This window comes from Oncorhynchus mykiss, chromosome 26 (assembly GCF_057628025.1).
Source record: "Oncorhynchus mykiss isolate SJ-2025 chromosome 26, ASM5762802v1, whole genome shotgun sequence".
NCBI lineage: Eukaryota > Metazoa > Chordata > Actinopteri > Salmoniformes > Salmonidae > Oncorhynchus > Oncorhynchus mykiss.
Window position 1 is genome coordinate 40,900,001 of NC_143047.1, and position 18,549 is coordinate 40,918,549.

Below are 18,549 nucleotides of genomic sequence, written 5' to 3' on the forward strand. Positions count from 1 at the left end.
CTCTGTCTTTCTCTCTCTCTTTCTTTCTTTCTCTCTTTTTTTCTTTCTCTTTCTTTCTTTCTTTCTTTCACTCTCTCGCTCTCTCTTTCCTTCTTTCTTTCTTTCTTTCTCTCTCTCTCTTTCTGTCGTTCTCTCTGTCTCTCTGTCTTTCTCTCTCTCTCTCTCTCTCTCTTTCTTTCTCTCTCTCTTTCTTTCCTTCTTTCTATCTATCTTTCTATCCATACTGGATAAATGAACTTCCCGTTTTGCAGCTCTGACTGTGTAGGAAACTCCTGCCAACCTCCACCAGCACGGAGGGAAAAAAAGAGAGGGAGGGAGCGAGAGAGAGAGAGGGAGAGACAGAAAGAATGACAGAAAGAGAGAGAAAGATTGAGAGAGAGGGAGCAAGCAACAGAGATTGAGAGAGAGGGAGTGAGAGAGAGAGAGAGCAAGTAACAGAGATTGAGAGAGAGGGAGTGAGAGAGCGAGAGAGAGCAACAGAGATTGAGAGAGCAACAGAGATTGAGAGAGAGAGAGAGAGAGAGAGAGAGAGAGAGAGAGAGAGGGAGCAAGCAACAGATATTGAGAGACCCTGCCAACCATAGCCAGCACCAAAAATAAAAAAAAAGTGGGAGAGACTTGAGAGTGAGAGAGAAAAAGAGACTGGGGGAGGGAGGGAGACCCATGTCTCTCATCCTGTGCCAAGGATTAGATTCCCCTCCAGTTATTAGACTCTTCCACTGCGCTGACAGAGAAGAGGGGGAGAAGGGGGGGAGCGAGGGAACCAGGGACGACAGGGGAGGATAGAATTCAGCCACCGACAACAACCTTGACAAACCCAGCCTCTCCATTATTTATGACTGGGCATTCAAGAGATGTTTCATTCAATTAAAGTTCCTCGAATTTCCGAAAGGCTCGAAAATCTAAAATATCCTACACCCTCCCGGCACCCCTGCCTGGCAGTCTAGTGGTACGGCCCGGACCTGTGTTTTTGGAGACAACTATCATTACAGGGCAACTTCCATCTAGCAGGGCCACATTTAGGTTGGAGTCTGGGATATCTCTACCATCAGAAGACTGTATCATCAGCCAGACAACACAGACTACAACAGGGCCTGCTGGCCGCCAGTCAGTTGTGCTTGTGATTTTTTTGTTCATTGGAAAATGCATTCAAGCAGAAGATTGAGAGAGTTATGGCAACAAGGCACACTCAGTGCTCTCTCTGTGTGTAGCCTCTGTACGGTGTGGGTCATTATGGATCTATGTAAAGATGGGTGGACTAGAGCACATTCAACGTCATATCTGCTGAATCATCCTTCCTTCTTTCCTCAGAAGTGGATTTCTAACAAAAAGGGACACTGCTAGACATTCACTTCAACCAATCACTGAAGAGAAAACACAAGACTTGGTGTGAACAAGCGAGGGCAGGGAAGGAACAGTGTTCCCGTTGAGACTGGTGGGCAGGAGGAGGGTTATTCGTCCTACAGTATGTATGACAGTAGTCTTTAGAAAATGAGGACAGAAAGCAGACAGTTTCGTCTGTTTTCTCTACTTTAACATCAAAGTGTACTGAGGAGAGGGCAGAGCAAACAGAGAGGCTCAACTCCTCTATGTAGCCTGAGGAACACACACTCCATCTACAACAGAATGAATACAATGACTAGAACGATACGTCTCTAGTTGTATGAATGGGGAAGGACCAATATGTCATACTGTGTTACAGCCAATCATGTCACTGAACAGGCTGAGGGCCCGGGGGGTTGGGCAGGGGGACAGGCTGAGGGCCAGGGGGGTTGGGCAGGGGGACAGGCTGAGGGCCACGGGGGTTGAGCAGGGTGACAGGCAGAGGGCCAGGGGGGTTGGGCAGGGGGACAGGCTGATGGCCAGGGGGGTTGGGCAGGGGGACAGGCTGAGGGCCTGGGGGGTTGGGCAGGAGGACAGGCTGAGGGCCACGGGGGTTGAGCAGGGTGACAGGCTGAGGGCCAGGGGGGTTGGGCAGGGGGACAGGCTGAGGGCCAGGGGGGTTGAGCAGGGGGACAGGCTGAAGGCCAGGGGGGTTGGGCAGGGGGCCAGGGCAGGGGGACAGGCTGAGGGCCAGGGGGGTTGGGCAGGGGGACAGGCTGAGACCCTACACATTCCTGGACAAGCCCCCTTCCCTAACACGTCCTACTCTGGTCAGTTAAGGGGAGGGGTCGGACATCTCACAGTCCCTCTCACATGGTTTTCAGTTAGACTCAAAACGAAAGTAAGGGCCTGTCCAGAAACAACCTCTAAAGCAGGGGTGTCAAACTCATTTTGCAGCATTTGGCCTTCAACAAGGTCTGGGGGGCCGCACTGAAAATGGGTATTATTTCCTCGCCGCCAAACATAGTCCTCTAGTCATCGTTTTGGGGAATTCCCGATGTTCCCTGACTGTTTATCTTTCGTTTGGCCGATTATTAACGAGCTGGACACAGACAAGATACTGTATGAATGTCGGTGCAGTATCATTTGGTCAAGTACGACTTTACAGGATAGTCCATGAGGCTCACTAATGGATGTGGTTTCAGATGAATCACTTGGAGACACAACCTTCATTGAAAGCTCTGGTCACAGTAAGTTACAGTCAGAGATGAATGGAGCTGTGGTGAGGAGAGGAGCCTCTGTTTAACTACTATACCCACCTATCCATCTGGCCCAGGCATGAGAAACTCCTACACCCACCTATCCATCTGGCCCAGGCATGAGAAACTCCTACACCCACCTATCCATCTGGCCCAGGCATGAGAAACTCCTACACCCACCTATCCATCTGGCCCAGGCATGAGAAACTCCTACACCCACCTATCCATCTGGCCCAGGCATGAGAAACTCCTACACCCACCTATCCATCTGGCCCAGGCATGAGAAACTCCTACACCCACCTATCCATCTGGCCCAGGCATGAGAAACTCCTACACCAACCTATCCATCTGGCCCAGGCATGAGAAACTCCTACACCCACCTATCCATCTGGCCCAGGCATGAGAAACTCCTACACCCACCTATCCATCTGGCCAAGGCATGAGAAACTCCTACACCCACCTATCCATCTGGCCCAGGCATGAGCAACTCCTACACCCACCTATCCATCTGGCTCAGGCATTAAAAACTCCTACACCCACCTATCCATCTGGCCAAGGCATGAGAAACTCCTACACCCACCTATCCATCTGGCCCAGGCATGAGAAACTCCTACACTCACCTATCCATCTGGCCCAGGCATAATAAACTCCTACACCCACCTATCCATCTGGCCAAGGCATGAGAAACTCCTACACCCACCTATCCATCTGGCCCAGGCATGAGAAACTCCTACACCCACCTATCCATCTGGCCCAGGCATGAGAAACTCCTACACCCACCTATCCATCTGGCCCAGGCATGAGAAACTCCTACACCCACCTATCCATCTGGCCCAGGCATGAGAAAAATGGCTCCTGTCAGCGTGATGTCTCAAGTAGCCTCTTTCCATCACATCATGCAGCGCAGGAACACACACACACACACACACACACACACACACACACACACACACACACACACACACACACTGACGAAAGCAATCACACGCATAAGCAGACACACACAAACACACACACACCGCCCCGTATGTCTCTAGGGCGCAAACACACACAGTCAACTCAACAACAACACGGCGAGCTAGTATTTCCTTAAACAAGGCAAACAGAACTTCTCTCAAACAAACCGAACTTAACCAACCGTTCCTGCAAAAAGCACACGCGACAATTTCCAACATTTCATAAAGTCATTGCCTGTCAACATCTGCAAATAATCTTTAGGTTCAACAGCATGGCAGGCTTCCATTAGGCAAATTGCGAGTTGGCAAAAACTCTGACGGAACGATGGAAAGCCACAGCCAGTCCTGTAATTTAAACCGTATTTTAAATTGCGACAGCCTGACTACATGGAGGGAGGAGAGCGGGAGAGAGAAGGAGGGAGACAGAGAGAGAGAGAGAGGGAGAGAGAGAGAGAGAGAGGGGGAGAGAAAGAAGGAGGGAGACAGAGAGAGAGAGAGAGAGAGAGAGAGAGGGGGAGAGAGAGCGAGAGAGGGGGAGAGAGAGAGGGAGAGAGAGAGAGGGGGAGAGAGAGAGAGAGAGAGGGGGAGAGAGAGAAGGGGGAGACAGAGAGAGACAGAGAGAGAGAGAGAGAGAGAGAGAGAGAGAGAGAGAGGGGGAGAGAGAGAGAGAGGGGGAGAGAGAGAGGGAGAGAGAGAGAGAGAGCGAGACTGAGTAAGGGTAGTAACGTACAGAGAAATGGAGAGAGAAGGAGAGAGAGAGAGAGAGAGAGAGAGAGAGAGAGAGAGAGTGTTTTTTACATGTGCCATGTAAGAAAGCTAACGTTTCAGTTCCTTGCTCAGAACATGAGAACATATGAAAGCTTGTGGTTCCTTTTAACATGAGTCTTCAATATTCCCAGGTAAGAAGTTTTAGGTTGTAGTTAATATAGGAATTATAGGACTATTTCTCTCTATACCATCTGTATTTCATTAACATTTGACTATTGGATGTTCTTATAGGCACTTTAGTATTGCCAGTGCAACAGTATAACTTCCGTCCCTCTCCTCGCTCCTACCTGGGCGAGAACCAGGAACACATCGACAACAGCCACTCTCAAAGCAGCGTTACCCATGCAGGGCAAGGGGTATAACTACTCCAACTCTCAGAGCGAGTAACGTTTGAAACGTTATTAGCGCGCACCCCGCTAACTAGCTAGCCATTTCACATTGGTTACAGCAGCCTCATCTCGGGAGTTGATAGACTTGAAGTCATAAACAGCTAATGGCAAACGCAGTAAAGTGCTGTTTGAATGAATGCGTACGAGCCTGCTGCTGCCTACATCGCTCAGTCAGATTGCCCTGTCAAATCATAGACTTAATTATAACATGATAACACACACAAATACGTGCCTTGGGTCATTAATATGGTCAAATCCGGAAACTATCATCTCGACTTTCAGTGAAATACGTAACGTTCCGTATTTTATCTAACGGGTGGCATCCATAAGTCTAAATATTGCTGTTACATTGCACAACCTTCAATGTTATGTCATAATTACGTAAAATTCTGGCAAATTGGGTGGCTCAAACTGTTGCATATACACTGTGCAATGAATGCAAGAGAAGTGACACAATTTCACCTGGTTAATTTTGCCTGTTAACCTGGATTTATTTTAGCTAAATATGCAGGTTTAAAAATATATACTTCTGTGTATTGATTTTAAGAAAAGCATTGATGTTTATGGTTAGGTACACATTGGAGCAACGATACGCACCGCATCGATTATATGCAACGCAGGACAAGCTAGATAAACTAGTAATATCATCAACCATGTGTAGTTAACTACTGATTATGATTGATTGATTGTTTTTTATAAGATAAGTTTAATGCTAGCTAGCAACGTACCTTGGCTTACTGCATTCGCGTAACAGGCAGTCTCCTCGTGGAGTGCAATGAGAGGCAGGTGGTTAGAGTGTTGGACTAGTTAACTGTAAGGTTGCAAGATTGAGCTGACAAGGTGAAAATCTGTCGTTCTGCCCCTGAACGAGGCAGTTAACCCACTGTTCCTAGGCCGTCATTGAAAATAAGAATGTGTTCTTAACTGACTTGCCTAGTTAAATAAATATTAAATAAAGGTGTACATTTTTATTTATTTAAATCAGCCAAATCGGTGTCCAAAATACAGATTTCCGATTGTTCTGAAAACTTGTAATCGGCCCTAATTAATCAGCTATTCCGATTAATCGGTCGACCTCTAGTAGTAACATACAGAGAAATGGAGAAAACATGAGAGATAGAGAACTAAATGCAACATGACACACCAAACCAGGATCCCCACTTCCTGTCTGTTGACCTCAAAACTCACTAATTGTCTTGTAGCTTCCAGACTTCCAGACTACACTACACTGGAGAGGAGAGGTCTGTGTTCTACAGGCATGTAGCTTCCAGACTTCCTACACTACACTGGAGAGGAGAGGTCTTACAGGCGATTTCACAAGCTCACCATTGCGGGTTTTTAATCAAGTTTTTAACTGTTTTTCCATTGCTTTGTGAAATTCACCAATGTGCTTCTTCGACAAAAAAACAGCAAATGCCAAACGGTCGCTTGGAAACACTGAGAATCACTACCAATGGAAGTCTGTCTGGCAGGTTGTTCATAGAATGACATGACATCATAAAGGTGGACACATCTATATGCTGTGACCAATCTAAAATGGCTTCCTTTCCTCACCATCTTCAGGGCGGCAGGTAGCCTGGTGGTTAGAGTGTTGGGCCAGTTACCGGAAGGATGCTGGATTGAATCCCTGAGCTGACAAGGTAATGATCAGTTGTTCTGAACAAGGCAGTTATAAACCACTGTTCCCGGTAGGCCATCATTGTAAATAATAATTTGTTTCTTGACTGACTTGCCTAGTTAAAAAAAAGGTAACATTTCTTGGACCACTGCTAGGTAAAAGGACTGGATAGATTTCAGCCATACTGCTTTCACCTATCAAATCCTTTTAAATCAGTGTTTGAAGAGTGAAAGGCATCTGCTTCCAGTTGTAAAGACCCCCTGTAGTGGCGCTAGTCTAAAGGTAGTGGAAAGCAGCAGTGAGCCAGAGCTCTGCTGCTAGCTCTGGACCTATGTGCTCCCAGTGAAAAAGAGCCGCCATGGAAAATATTTGAGGAAATGGCAAGTGGTTAATGGACCAGCTCTTAATGTTGAATTCCATACTCTAATGTGTCTCAGTCATGCATAAGAGGAAGTGTTGTACGCATGCCAGGGACCCCGCTATCGCTTCAGGTCAAAGCGACCCCGCTATCGCTTCAGGTCAAAGGGACCACGCTATCGCTTCAGGTCAAAGGGACAACGCTATCGCTTCAGGTCAAAGGGACCACGCTATCGCTTCAGGTCAAAGGGACAACGCTATCACTTCAGGTCAAAGAGACAAACCTATCGCTTCAGGTCAAAGGGACAACGCTATCGCTTCAGGTCAAAGGGACCACGCTATCGCTTCAGGTCAAAGAGACCACGCTATCGCTTCAGGTCAAAGGGACAACGCTATTGCTTCAGGTCAAAGAGACCACGCTATCGCTTCAGGTCAAAGAGACAAAGCTATCGCTTCAGGTAAATGGGACAACGCTATCGCTTCAGGTCAAAGGGACAACGCTATCGCTTCAGGTCAAAGAGACCACGCTATCGCTTCAGGTCAAAGGGACCCCGCTATCGCTTCAGGTCAAAGGGACAACGCTATCGCTTCAGGTCAAAGGGACAACGCTATCGCTTCATGTCAAAGGGACACCGCTATCGCTTCAGGTCAAAGGGACAACGCTATCGCTTCAGGTCAAAGGGACAACACTATCGCTTCAGGTCAAAGGGACAACGCTATCGCTTCAGGTCAAAGGGACAACGCTATCGCTTCATGTCAAAGGCACCCCGCTATCGCTTCAGGTCAAAGGGGCAAAGCTATCGCTTCAGGTCAAAGGGACAAAGCTATCGCTTCAGGTCAAAGGGGCAAAGCTATCGCTTCAGGTCAAAGGGACAAAGCTATCGCTTCAGGTCAAAGGGACCCCGCTATCGCTTCAGGTCAAAGGGACAACGCTATCACTTCAGGTCAAAGGGACAACGCTATCGCTTCAGGTCAAAGGGACCCCGCTATCGCTTCAGGTCAAAGGGACAACGCTATCACTTCAGGTCAAAGGGACAAAGCTATCGCTTCAGGTCAAAGATACAAAGCTATCGCTTCAGGTCAAAGGGACAACGCTATCGCTTCAGGTCAAAGGGGCAAAGCTATCGCTTCAGGTCAAAGGGACATGCTATCGCTTCAGGTCAAAGAGACAAAGCTATCGCTTCAGGTCAAAGGGACAATGCTATCGCTTCAGGTCAAAGGGACAACGCTATCGCTTCAGGTCAAAGGGGCAAAGCTATCGCTTCAGGTCAAAGGGACAACGCTATCGCTTCAGGTCAAACAGAGAACCCTGGGATGGGAAGAATAATGTTTCTGTAGGGACCCTTGAGGGTCCCAGACACTTTAGTATGCTGGTTTTAGTATGTAGTAGTACATTTTCATCTTTGACTTCTAATCAGAGATTAATTGATACCAGGGAGTTCAGGTATGGATCCATTAAGTGGCAGCTAAAACCAGACTATGGGCTTTAAAGACTTGAATTGTGCAGCCCTGGTGTGGCTGGAAATGTAGCTGAGAATGTAGCGCGTCAGTCACAGCATAGAAAACACACACACGGATTTCTACAAAACCTCGTCCTGACGGCGATATGTTCGAACACGTATCACCTGTAACTCTCGACCACCCCCTCCTCCCCACCATCCTCTCCTTGTTTCTGAAACACTCTGGCCCCCCCTCTTCTCTTCCCAGCATTCCAGTGCCGTGCCCCCACAGTCAAAGGGCCAATTCATGGCCTGGCGAGGCTACAAGAGCAGACAGGGGCTCTGAAGCAGGATGTTGTTTGACTGATTCCTCCTCGCACCGCTTAAACCAACAAGCCGCAAAAAATATGATTTGGGAGGGTGGGCAAAGAGGAAGTGGGTCCACTCACCTAACCTCAAGACTAGAGTGCAACTCATACCCAGTCTCATTACTGTAAAGCAGCTAGCTTGGATCCAGGATAGGATCCAGGATAGGTCAGAACAGTACGGGAAGCTCATGCAGCATAATTACCTTGAACTATCTGGGCTTTGTGTAGGTCAGTGGATAATATAGAGAGGAGGCAAGGAGAGGAAGCCAATTCATTTTTAGATGTAGCCAGTTAGACACGTTATCTCTCGATGCAATACCACCAGCAAAGGAATCTCTCTTTTACGCTCTTACACTTTGAAGAAGCAACACGCAACAAATATAGTTACCTTCGTGAATCAACATCAAACGGTCCTACCCTGATAATCTGCCTGATCTTACATGGTCCCCCATTACCTTCGGTAGGAAAAAGGGTTGAGCTGGTATGCTTTGCTTATGCCTCTAGTCTCCACATCAAGTTCAATAGATCTCTTCCTTGATAGTGTTCTTGTGTAGAGTGCTGAGTTAGCCTGTGTCCTGGTAGAACCCCTATGAGAGTCCTCAGCGCCGATGTTATCTCCACCAAGTCATTCAGACAGACATTCCTGAGCGTCTCACACAAGGCATTGCCCTGGCTTTCCCATGAATGAGGCCTTAACGACAAACAGGCCTGTGACACGCGGTCTACCCCTGTGTTATTTACAGACCTTAGACCGAAGGTAGAGATAGCTCGCTCGCTAGCTGGCCCCCTAAAAGCCCTAAAAGCTTCCAGTTGACATTTCTATTTGTAAAGCAAGGGACATTTTGTCGTGTGTTTTCAGGTTACGTGATGGAATGATAAAGGTCTGTGTAGAATGTATGCACCACACCCGGTTTGCTGCAAGGCCTTCACAACAACTGTTCTAAGATGAATAAAGAGAAGCGATCATACATTATTCAACCAAATGCAACCATTCTTTTTTTTACACCTTAAATCACAACCTTTTGTGAATGTAGTCTGAACTGATCATTTGTAAAGTATAAAGATAAATTATTTCACAATAATCTAATCCATACAGATAAACTAAACTGAGGCTGAATTTAAAAAAAGAAGAAGTTCTGAATAGGTTGATTTCATTTGACCTTTAAACGTTGAGGAATGATAACATTTGTGTGCCTGCTGCACTCCTTCCTTATTCCCCCTCCTGTCATTTGATCCAGCCTGGGGGGCGGGGCAGTGAAGGGACCACACAGACGACCTTTGGTAAATTGATCTTTCCATTTCCACTCAACTCTCCTGGCCAACAATAGGAGAAGCCCTCCCTTAGTTATCTCTGGGTCACTGGCTCTGTGTGCCTGCTACAAATTACAACCAACATCAACATTGTGGATTGACAGGACTGAATGCACTCACTTTGAATCAGAAATGTTAACCTCTCCCTCTCCCCCAAAAACTGCACTTTCAGCAGATTCAGAAGGAAGCTAAAAGTGTTGGGAGTTTGTAGAACCAACAGTAGCTAGGGAATGTGCCATCATTCCTGTAAACAGTAACAAGAGAACGAAACATTTGGGGAGTAAAGAGTTTGGGAATGACACACAACACACTAACTAACTGAACGACTATGGGGGCTCATGGCGGGGCTTTCAGGGCTGTTTTGATTGGCTATGAACAAACAGTCGGCTCAAGATAGGTTGGGCATAACGCTAGTTCACCTTTCAACACCCCACGAGCTGGGCAGGGGAGTTTGATGGAGTGAGTCTGCGGTCTCTCTCCGCACTACAAGGACCCCCAGCGTAAACAAACAGGACTCGAGTTTCAACCAGAAGGGACTGTTTCCTGCTTCAGCCAGCCCTGCTAGCCAGCCCCCCAAAGCCCCTCTTACCAGAGCTCTGCTCCACTCTGCTTTACAAAATGCCAACCCCCTTCCACTGCTCAATTACCCAGAGGAATGGAGGGATTTGAGGGAAGAGAGAGGGAGTGGGAGAGGGGGATGGGGAGAGAGAGAGAGGGGGATGGGGAGAGAGGGAGTGGGAGAGGGGGATGGGGAGAGAGTGGGAGAGGGAGAGAGAGGGAGAAGGAGAAAAAGTGAGAGAGGGGAAGGGAGAGGGAAAGAGAGGGAGGGAGGGAGGGAGGGAGAGAGAGAGGGGGAGGGAGGGAGAGAGGGGGGAGGGAGGGAGAGAGAGAGAGAAAGACAGAGAGAGAGAGAGAGAGAGAGAGAGAGAGAGAGAGGGGGGGGCAGAGAGAGAAAGAGAGAGAGAGAGAGGGGGGGGGCAGAGAGAGAGAGAGAGGGGGGGCAGAGAGAGAGAGAGAGGGGGGGCAGACAGAGAGAGAGAGAGAGAGAAAGAGAGAGAGAGACGGGGGGGCAGACAGAGAGAGAGAGAGAGAGAGAGAGAGGGGGGAGGGGGGCAGAGAGAGAGAGAGAGAACATAGCTACATTGCTGTGGCATCTAGATTGTAGGAGACCCCCTCCATCCGACTTTCACAATAGAAGCATTATGTGTCCCTCTCTTTGGTTGGTCTTAATAGGCTTTCAACAGAGGGAGTAAAGCACAACACAATAACTTCATTAACTGCAGAGTTTGCCCATTTATGCAAACATACAGATGGGGGGGGCAATATACCTTAGGCTAGGGGTGTGTGTTTGGGCTGCCATACTCAAGACTAACTGTTAACCCTTTCTAGTTTTGGAGGTGAACTGATGTCCGATAACAAAATCCACATAGGCAGGCGATGAAACGTGGGCGAACTCGAGTGAAATGAACTTCAGAAATATGCTGTTGCTTCAGCATACAATGTTACTGGTTGAGGTGACTTTTTGTGGGACTTTTTAAAGAGGAGAGTAAAATGATCATGGAAGTATTGCGGAGACCCCTGATGTCAGGTCTCCTCATCTGGACCTCATTTCCATAGATGGCAACAAGAAGCTCAGCTGCTTATGTTGTGAGTGCTTGTCTGGTCGCTGATGATGTGTCAGTGAAAAGCAATATGTGGGTCAGTTCTAGTATTGACAGTAGACCAGTTTCCCAACATGGTTCTATATTTTCTTATCACCTGGAGTAACTTTCTTTGTCAATAACATGAGCATGTCCTTGAAAACATGTACAGTGGTCGACAACTGGCAAGGCCAATAAATAACAAGCAACCCCACCTCATAAACAAGGAATTCTGGGAATTGGGTTTCCACTTTCCAGCCCCCATGCTCCTTGTCCGCATTGACCCTGATTTATGGCTCATAGCGTGTTGATACTTGCACACTATACTCCTCTTTACATTTACTGGAGGGGGGGGGGGGGCTACTCCTGTGTTCTATATTCCTCTTTACATTTACGGGAGGGGGGGGGCTACTCCCGTGCTCTATACTCCTCTTTACATTTACGGGAGGGGGGGGGGGGGGCTACTCCCGTGTTCTATACTCCTATTTACCTTTGGGGGGGGGGGGGGGGCACTCCCGTGTTCTATACTCCTCTTTACATTTACGGGAGGGGGGGCACTCCTGTGTTCTATACTCCTCTTTACATTTACGGGAGGGGGGGGCACTCCTGTGTTCTATACTCCTCTTTACATTTACGGGAGGGGGGGAGGGGGCTACTCCCGTGTTCTATACTCCTCTTTACATTTACGGGAGGGGGGGCACTCCTGTGTTCTATACTCCTCTTTACATTTACGGGAGGGGGGGGCACTCCTGTGTTCTATACTCCTCTTTACATTTACGGGAGGGGGGGAGGGGGCTACTCCCGTGTTCTATACTCCTCTTTACATTTACGGGGGGGAGGGGGGGGCACTCCCGTGTTCTATACTCCTCTTTACCTTTAGGGGGGGACACTACTCCTGTGTTCTATACTCCTCTTTACATTTACGGGAGGGGGGGGGGGGGGGGGGCTACTCCCGTGTTCTATACTCCTCTTTACATTTACGGGGGGGGGGGGGGGGGGGGGGCTACTCCCGTGTTCTATACTCCTCTTTACATTTACGGGAGGGGGGGGGGCTACTCCTGTGTTCTATACTCCTCTTTACATTTACGGGAGGGGGGGGGGGGGGGGGCTACTCCCGTGTTCTATACTCCTCTTTACATTTACGGGAGGGGGGGGGCTACTCCCGTGTTCTATACTCCTCTTTACATTTACGGGAGGGGGGGGGGGGGGCTACTCCCGTGTTCTATACTCCTCTTTACATTTACGGGAGGGGGGGGGCTACTCCCGTGTTCTATACTCCTCTTTACATTTACGGGAGGGGGGGGGGGGGCTACTCCCGTGTTCTATCTTCCTCTTTACCTTTAGGGGGGGGCTACTCCCGTGTTCTATACTCCTCTTTATCTTTAGGGGGGGGGGAACTACTCCTGTGTTCTATACTCCTCCTTACCTTTAGGGAGGGGGGGGGGGGGGGGGAACCACTCCCGTGTTCTATACTCCTCTTTACCTTTGGGGGGGGGGGGGGGGCTACTCCAATGTTCTATACTCCTCTTTACCTTTAGGGAGGGGGGGGGACTACTCCTGTGTTCTATACTCCTCCTTACCTTTAGGGAGGGGGGGGGAACTACTCCCGTGTTCTATACTCCTCCTTACCTTTAGGGAGGGGGGGGAACTACTCCTGTGTTCTATACTCCTCCTTACCTTTAGGGAGGGGGGGGAACTACTCCCGTGTTCTATACTCCTCTTTACCTTTAGGGAGGGGGGGGAACTACTCCTGTGTTCTATACTCCTCTTTGCCTTTAGGGGGGGCTCTACTCCAGTGTTCAATACTCCTCTTTGCCTTTAGGGAGGGGGGGGAACTACTCCCGTGTTCTATACTCCTCTTTACCTTTAGGGAGGGGGGGGAACTACTCCTGTGTTCTATACTCCTCTTTGCCTTTAGGGGGGGCCCTACTCCAGTGTTCAATACTCCTCTTTGCCTTTAGGGGGGGCCCTACTCCAGTGTTCAATACTCCTCTTTGCCTTTGGGGGGGGGGGGCACTACTCCAGTGTTCAACACTCCTCTTTGCCTTTAGGGTGATCATACTAAAAATAACTGGGTTGTTTGCTTTCAGGGCAGGCACACCGTAGCAAAATGTTTTGCGACAGGAAACCAGAAACAATCATTTCTTATTGGTCAATTTCAGTCAGTCCCTCCCTGTTTCAGTGTAGTTTCTTCCATTTGGAGCCTAAATGAACACAGTAGATAATGAAAGGAAAAGCATCATCACTCTAATGGCTCCGATGCAATGATTTATTTAACCAAAGTTTGGACAGCTAAGCTGTGTTCATCAGGGTTTCATCTGAATACAAACATGATTAATGCATGGCAGATGTACTCATACCCCTATCAGATCTCTCTATCAGTAACACGCTGCTTCCCTATGTGATCAGAATGATTGGTTAGGAGTGAACTCCACAAACAATAGTGCACAGCACAGCACCAACCAAACTAGACGTGAAGTAAAATCATATAATCTACTACTGTATTCCAACATTATATTAACCAACAATAAAACCTCATCCCAAACAAACAATAAAGGAATGAAATAAGGGAATTTTGTGTTAAACTATGTCACTCTTTCTATCAATGGACTGTACGCTAAATCAATAGCCCCCAATGCTAATGTTGGCCTAGCATTCCGTGGCAATAAGGAAGCAGGTTGACAGTAGCGTCTCACCTGAGAAGAGTCTTGGCGCGACGTCGGGGGAGTGGGGGGCCACAGTTTCAGTGTACGACAGTGTTGAAAGTGTTGAATCTGATAGTTCTGCAAAGGACAGAACATGACAGGGGAGTGAAATCCGGAGCTCCATGGAAACCATTGTAACCATAGACTTCGGCGTTAACTACTGTCCAGAGAGCGTTGTGTTGTGGTCCTACTATAACGCCATGTTCTGAGGAACAGAGAGGTTGTGAGGAGAATACAAGATGATTTTGAAGCAGGAGAAGGCATGTGAAAGCAGGAATAATCTACTGGCACATGACTAACTTTGAGGTAAAGACCCTACATTTCAGCTCGGTAACACTTTATTTTCCAGCACAGAAAATAACTTTGATTTTGATTTTTTTTACCTTTATTTAACTAGGCAAGTCAGTTAAGAATAAATTCTTATTTACAATAACAGCCTTCCCTGGCCAAACCCGGACGATTCTGTGAAAATTGTGCGCCGCCCTATGAGACTCCCAATCGTGGCCAGATGTGAAAAAGCCTGGAATCAAACCAGGGACTGTAGTGACGTCTCTTGCACTGAGATGCAGCGCCTTAGACCACTACACCAGTCAGGAGACAATGGTATTTATTTTCATTTAACTAGGCAAGTCAGCTAAGAACAAACACCGGCCAAACCCGGACCACACTGGGCCAATTGTGCACTGCCCTATGGGACTCCCAATCATGGCCGGATGTGATGCAGCCTGGAATCAAACCAGGGACTGTAGTGGCACATCCTGCAATGAGATGCAGCGCCTTAGACCACTACACCACTTGGGCACCCATGGTATATATTTATATTTAACCTTTATTTAACTAGGCAAGTCAGTTAAGGACAAATTCTTATTTACAATGACGGCCTACCCCGGCCAAACCCGGACAACGCTGGGCCATTTGTGAGCCGCCCTATGAGACTCCCAATCACGGCCGGTTGTAATACAGCCTGGATGAAGTGGGAACAAGATGGAATTACTTTTAGTTTTTAACAACTATATAAATGTTATATTAATAAATATATAATGACTTTTAAAAGACAAAACAAAACTGTGCTGGGAAGTAAAATGTTACCAAAACTCCATTACAGTGAAACCCCTTGTGAATTTAGCAGATCTCTCTGTGGCTTACTGTTGCTGAGGGGGGGCATGACTGTTGCTTCCTGACTTACCCAGTGGCTTGTGTTCATCTGCGGGAGATAGTCGTGAGTAGGGGGGTGGTGGTGATTCTGAAACACAAAATATGTGTCTTAGATGCTTGGTACTGCGTAGAAGTACATAGTTAGGTATCAGAGAATAATCTGTTACTATATGAAATCATAAGTAACATGGATTACTGGGAAAACACAGACAACAATCTGCGTATGTCAGTAAAAAAGAAGCAGTTGATGGTTGAATGGGCAGATCAATTTACAATTATTCAGACAGAATGTAGAATAAAATATGAGACCTTCACACCTCTGTTGAATAAGCACTTCCAACCGTTCATAACTAAAAACGTAATGACATCACATATAAAATATGTTTTCAGGTCCTAACTAAACGGCTATAAATAAAGAACACAAAAGAAAAGTAGGCTACATGTTGTCAAAGGGCATTTTCCAAACATAAAACCAAGAAAGCTAATGGCGACCTGTCGAAATAGTTGTCTGGGACAAAGAAACAGTCCATGGGAACGGAGTGGATATAATGGCTGCGGGTTCTTTAAGAGTGGAGGCAGTAATTGCTGGAGTACTCAGTCAGTGAGATACCCAGCTAGTCAGCCTGGCGCCAGCAGTATGCAAACTGTATATTATCACCACTCCTTCACCTAAATAGCAAGAGGGGGGACCTCCTAGGGAAGGAAAAAGAGCCTTTCAAAGCGCTACTTCAGAGCGATCTTCAAATGGATAACGTAAACACTAAACAAATGAATATAATCGATATCATGAACTAAAACATAAAGGAATGTGTTGTTGAGTACTTAGCCGAGAAAAGATTCGCTGCAAAGACATTATAACTCAAGCTCTCCCTTTCCCTCTAGCTCTGTGTGAGTGTGTGTACAGGGTTGTTTTTGAGGGAGACTATACTAGCTACACTTCCAACAGTTGGAATTCAGTTGATGTAATCATACAATTCGCTAGAAAATGTTAACTCCCGCGCATTGGCTAAGCAACCAAATATTTACAACAATGCGCATCAACAAAACTTCAAGGGTACAAGTATGTCTCACTTAATCGCAGAGAAGTATAACCCTAAGTGATTATTAATAGGCTTTGTGACTGTATAACGCGTTTTAATTTCACCTCACATACGGTGGACACCTTTAGCGCAGCCTGGCCTTCTAATGAGTCCCATCTTTCACCATCCTCCAGACTTCAGGTAGAATGTGGGCCTACCTTTTTGGCATCGCTATTGGCACGCAGTGCTTGGTTTTCACGTTGGAAAAGCATCTATACGTGTAGCCTCACTATGCGCACTTGTGCGTAAACCTATCTAAAAAATAGACCCTTTCAATTTATACAGATTTGATATGTGTAGAAGGGGGTAAAAGTGTGCGATTGTAACCAATCTCAGATGTCCTACCTGGCCCACACAAGAGACTGTAGTGATAGGGGTTACAGCACACCGTTTCGCTGCTGTCCAATGCCCGGAAGCTTTGACAGTGGCACAGCGCTTTGAGTTGAGTCGAGTGGTGTAGGTCAGTCCATCGGTAGAGTTTACAGAGCAGAAATGGGGGAGATGTCGAGTGGCCACCTAAACGCAGCTCCGTCTGGGGTACCAGAACACAGTCACTGGGCATCCCTCCTTTCGACTCCACCGCCTCCAACAAGGCATCCAGCGGTTTCTCCTTGAGTCTTTTCAAAAGAGCATAGGTAACGTTCTTGAGTTCTTGCTCCGCCACCGAGCCAATATTCCCCTCCCGTCCCGTGAGGATACCTCCATCGCGGGGACTAGAGTTTCGAATACCCCGGGTCAAGACGGGGCTCCGAGGTCTAGGATCCCTGTCTCGAAACAAACAGCAAGTAACCGTTCTACTGTCATTCTCGTGTTCTGGCTGAGAGCCTCGGTGATGAGGGACGGGGACACACATGGCATCCCCCTGACCATGGTCCGAATTGTCCCCCGGCGCCGACTCTGCGCTGTCCGTGAGGTCTGTGTTGCACACTTCGTCGAAAGTTCCCAGAGATGGCGAGGCACGGGTCACCGACCCGAGCTCCGTTTTGGGAATTTTTTCTGGGTTACTGCCACACGAACCGTCCCGAAACTCCTCGCTTCGTTTGCTTCTCCCATCTCCCCCGTCTCTGTCTGGGACTAAACGGCTTCTCCAGAGTCGCCGTATAAGACCTGAGCGTTTCGACCTGAACATACGACAATTTAAACAGTTTTGGATGTGTCGTATTGTTCCCGTCCAGGTCTGTGAGGATTCCACATTGATTTATGGTCTCCGCACAACATGAATGTTTTGTAAACGGCGCGCACTACATGCGCAACCGGGGGTCGTAGATTTATGACTAACTCGCAGCATTAGAATGTAATTTACGGTTGTATGTTGCATTAAACAAAGTCAAATGTAACGAGATTACACAACAAAACAGAATGCGACATACATGCATTTACTGGTCTGTTATATCCTACAACCATATAGTCTACCAACTCAATGAAAACGTTTTGTCTTTACAGAGGCAACACAATTCCCCAAAACTATGTTCCGAGCAGCAATTCATAGGCTATACCATAATTATTCCTCCAATAACTACACTATAGCTACCACATGAAACGACAGCAAAATAGTTCGGTTTTTGTCTTGGACTTTGAGCAGCCTTGGTTAAATCCTTCGCTTGAGAATCCTTCTGACGGCACATCGATGGAGTTGCTTCACCACGAAATAATCCCAAATAATCCTTGCCGCATTCAGATTCCAATGTTACTTTCCACCGTAGTGTAGAATAATCCGTTTGCAACCCCGAAATAAAAAGTGTACATTGAGTTTTTATGCTGCTCAAACATACGGATGCAGATGTAGCTACTCCGATTCAAGACTCAGGAGTGGTTTAAAGGAAAACTTGAATTACTTTGCTGCCAGTCTCACTCCCTGCTATTCTTTTCGGATACACTCGCCCGTACACACACGGGGGCCCCAGGAAAGCTCTGGAGCCATTGGTTGATTCCCATCATGTGCCAGTCTAGACACTTTGGCGGCTGTGAGCCGCACTGATTGTTGCGCAAACATGGTTTCAAATTTCTTAACTCTTAAAGGCGCAACATCCACCTTTCTTCTCTCACACGTTCAACTCTTCCCACGAACTTTATATCACACTGAACATGTTTACTAACCTACCGAAACAGCAATCCACACATTTATCTCAGGGAAACACTTCATATTTAATGACAAGAAAACGCCCATTCAGTAAAATACTGT

The 18,549-nt window shown here is 47.4% G+C and overlaps 1 protein-coding gene across 3 annotated transcripts in view; it reads right to left on the reverse strand.

The window, feature by feature from the left end:
• LOC110509922 (SMAD family member 6b) overlaps window positions 1–18,333 on the reverse strand; it is a 26,804-nt gene extending 8,471 nt beyond the window's left edge. The window contains exons 1-3 of one of the 3 annotated variants that reach the window (XM_021591141.3): window positions 16,713–18,333; window positions 15,320–15,376; window positions 14,125–14,211 (exon numbers count right to left, since the gene is read on the reverse strand). In XM_021591141.3, coding sequence (XP_021446816.3) covers window positions 14,125–14,211; window positions 15,320–15,376; window positions 16,713–17,496 — 928 coding nt within the window. In that variant the 5' untranslated portion in view covers window positions 17,497–18,333. Of the gene's footprint in view, window positions 1–14,124; window positions 14,339–15,319; window positions 15,377–16,712 lie in introns of all 3 variants that reach the window. The other 2 variants (XM_090223076.1, XM_090223075.1) reach the window with 2 other exon arrangements.
• Window positions 18,334–18,549: the final 216 nt, after the last annotated feature.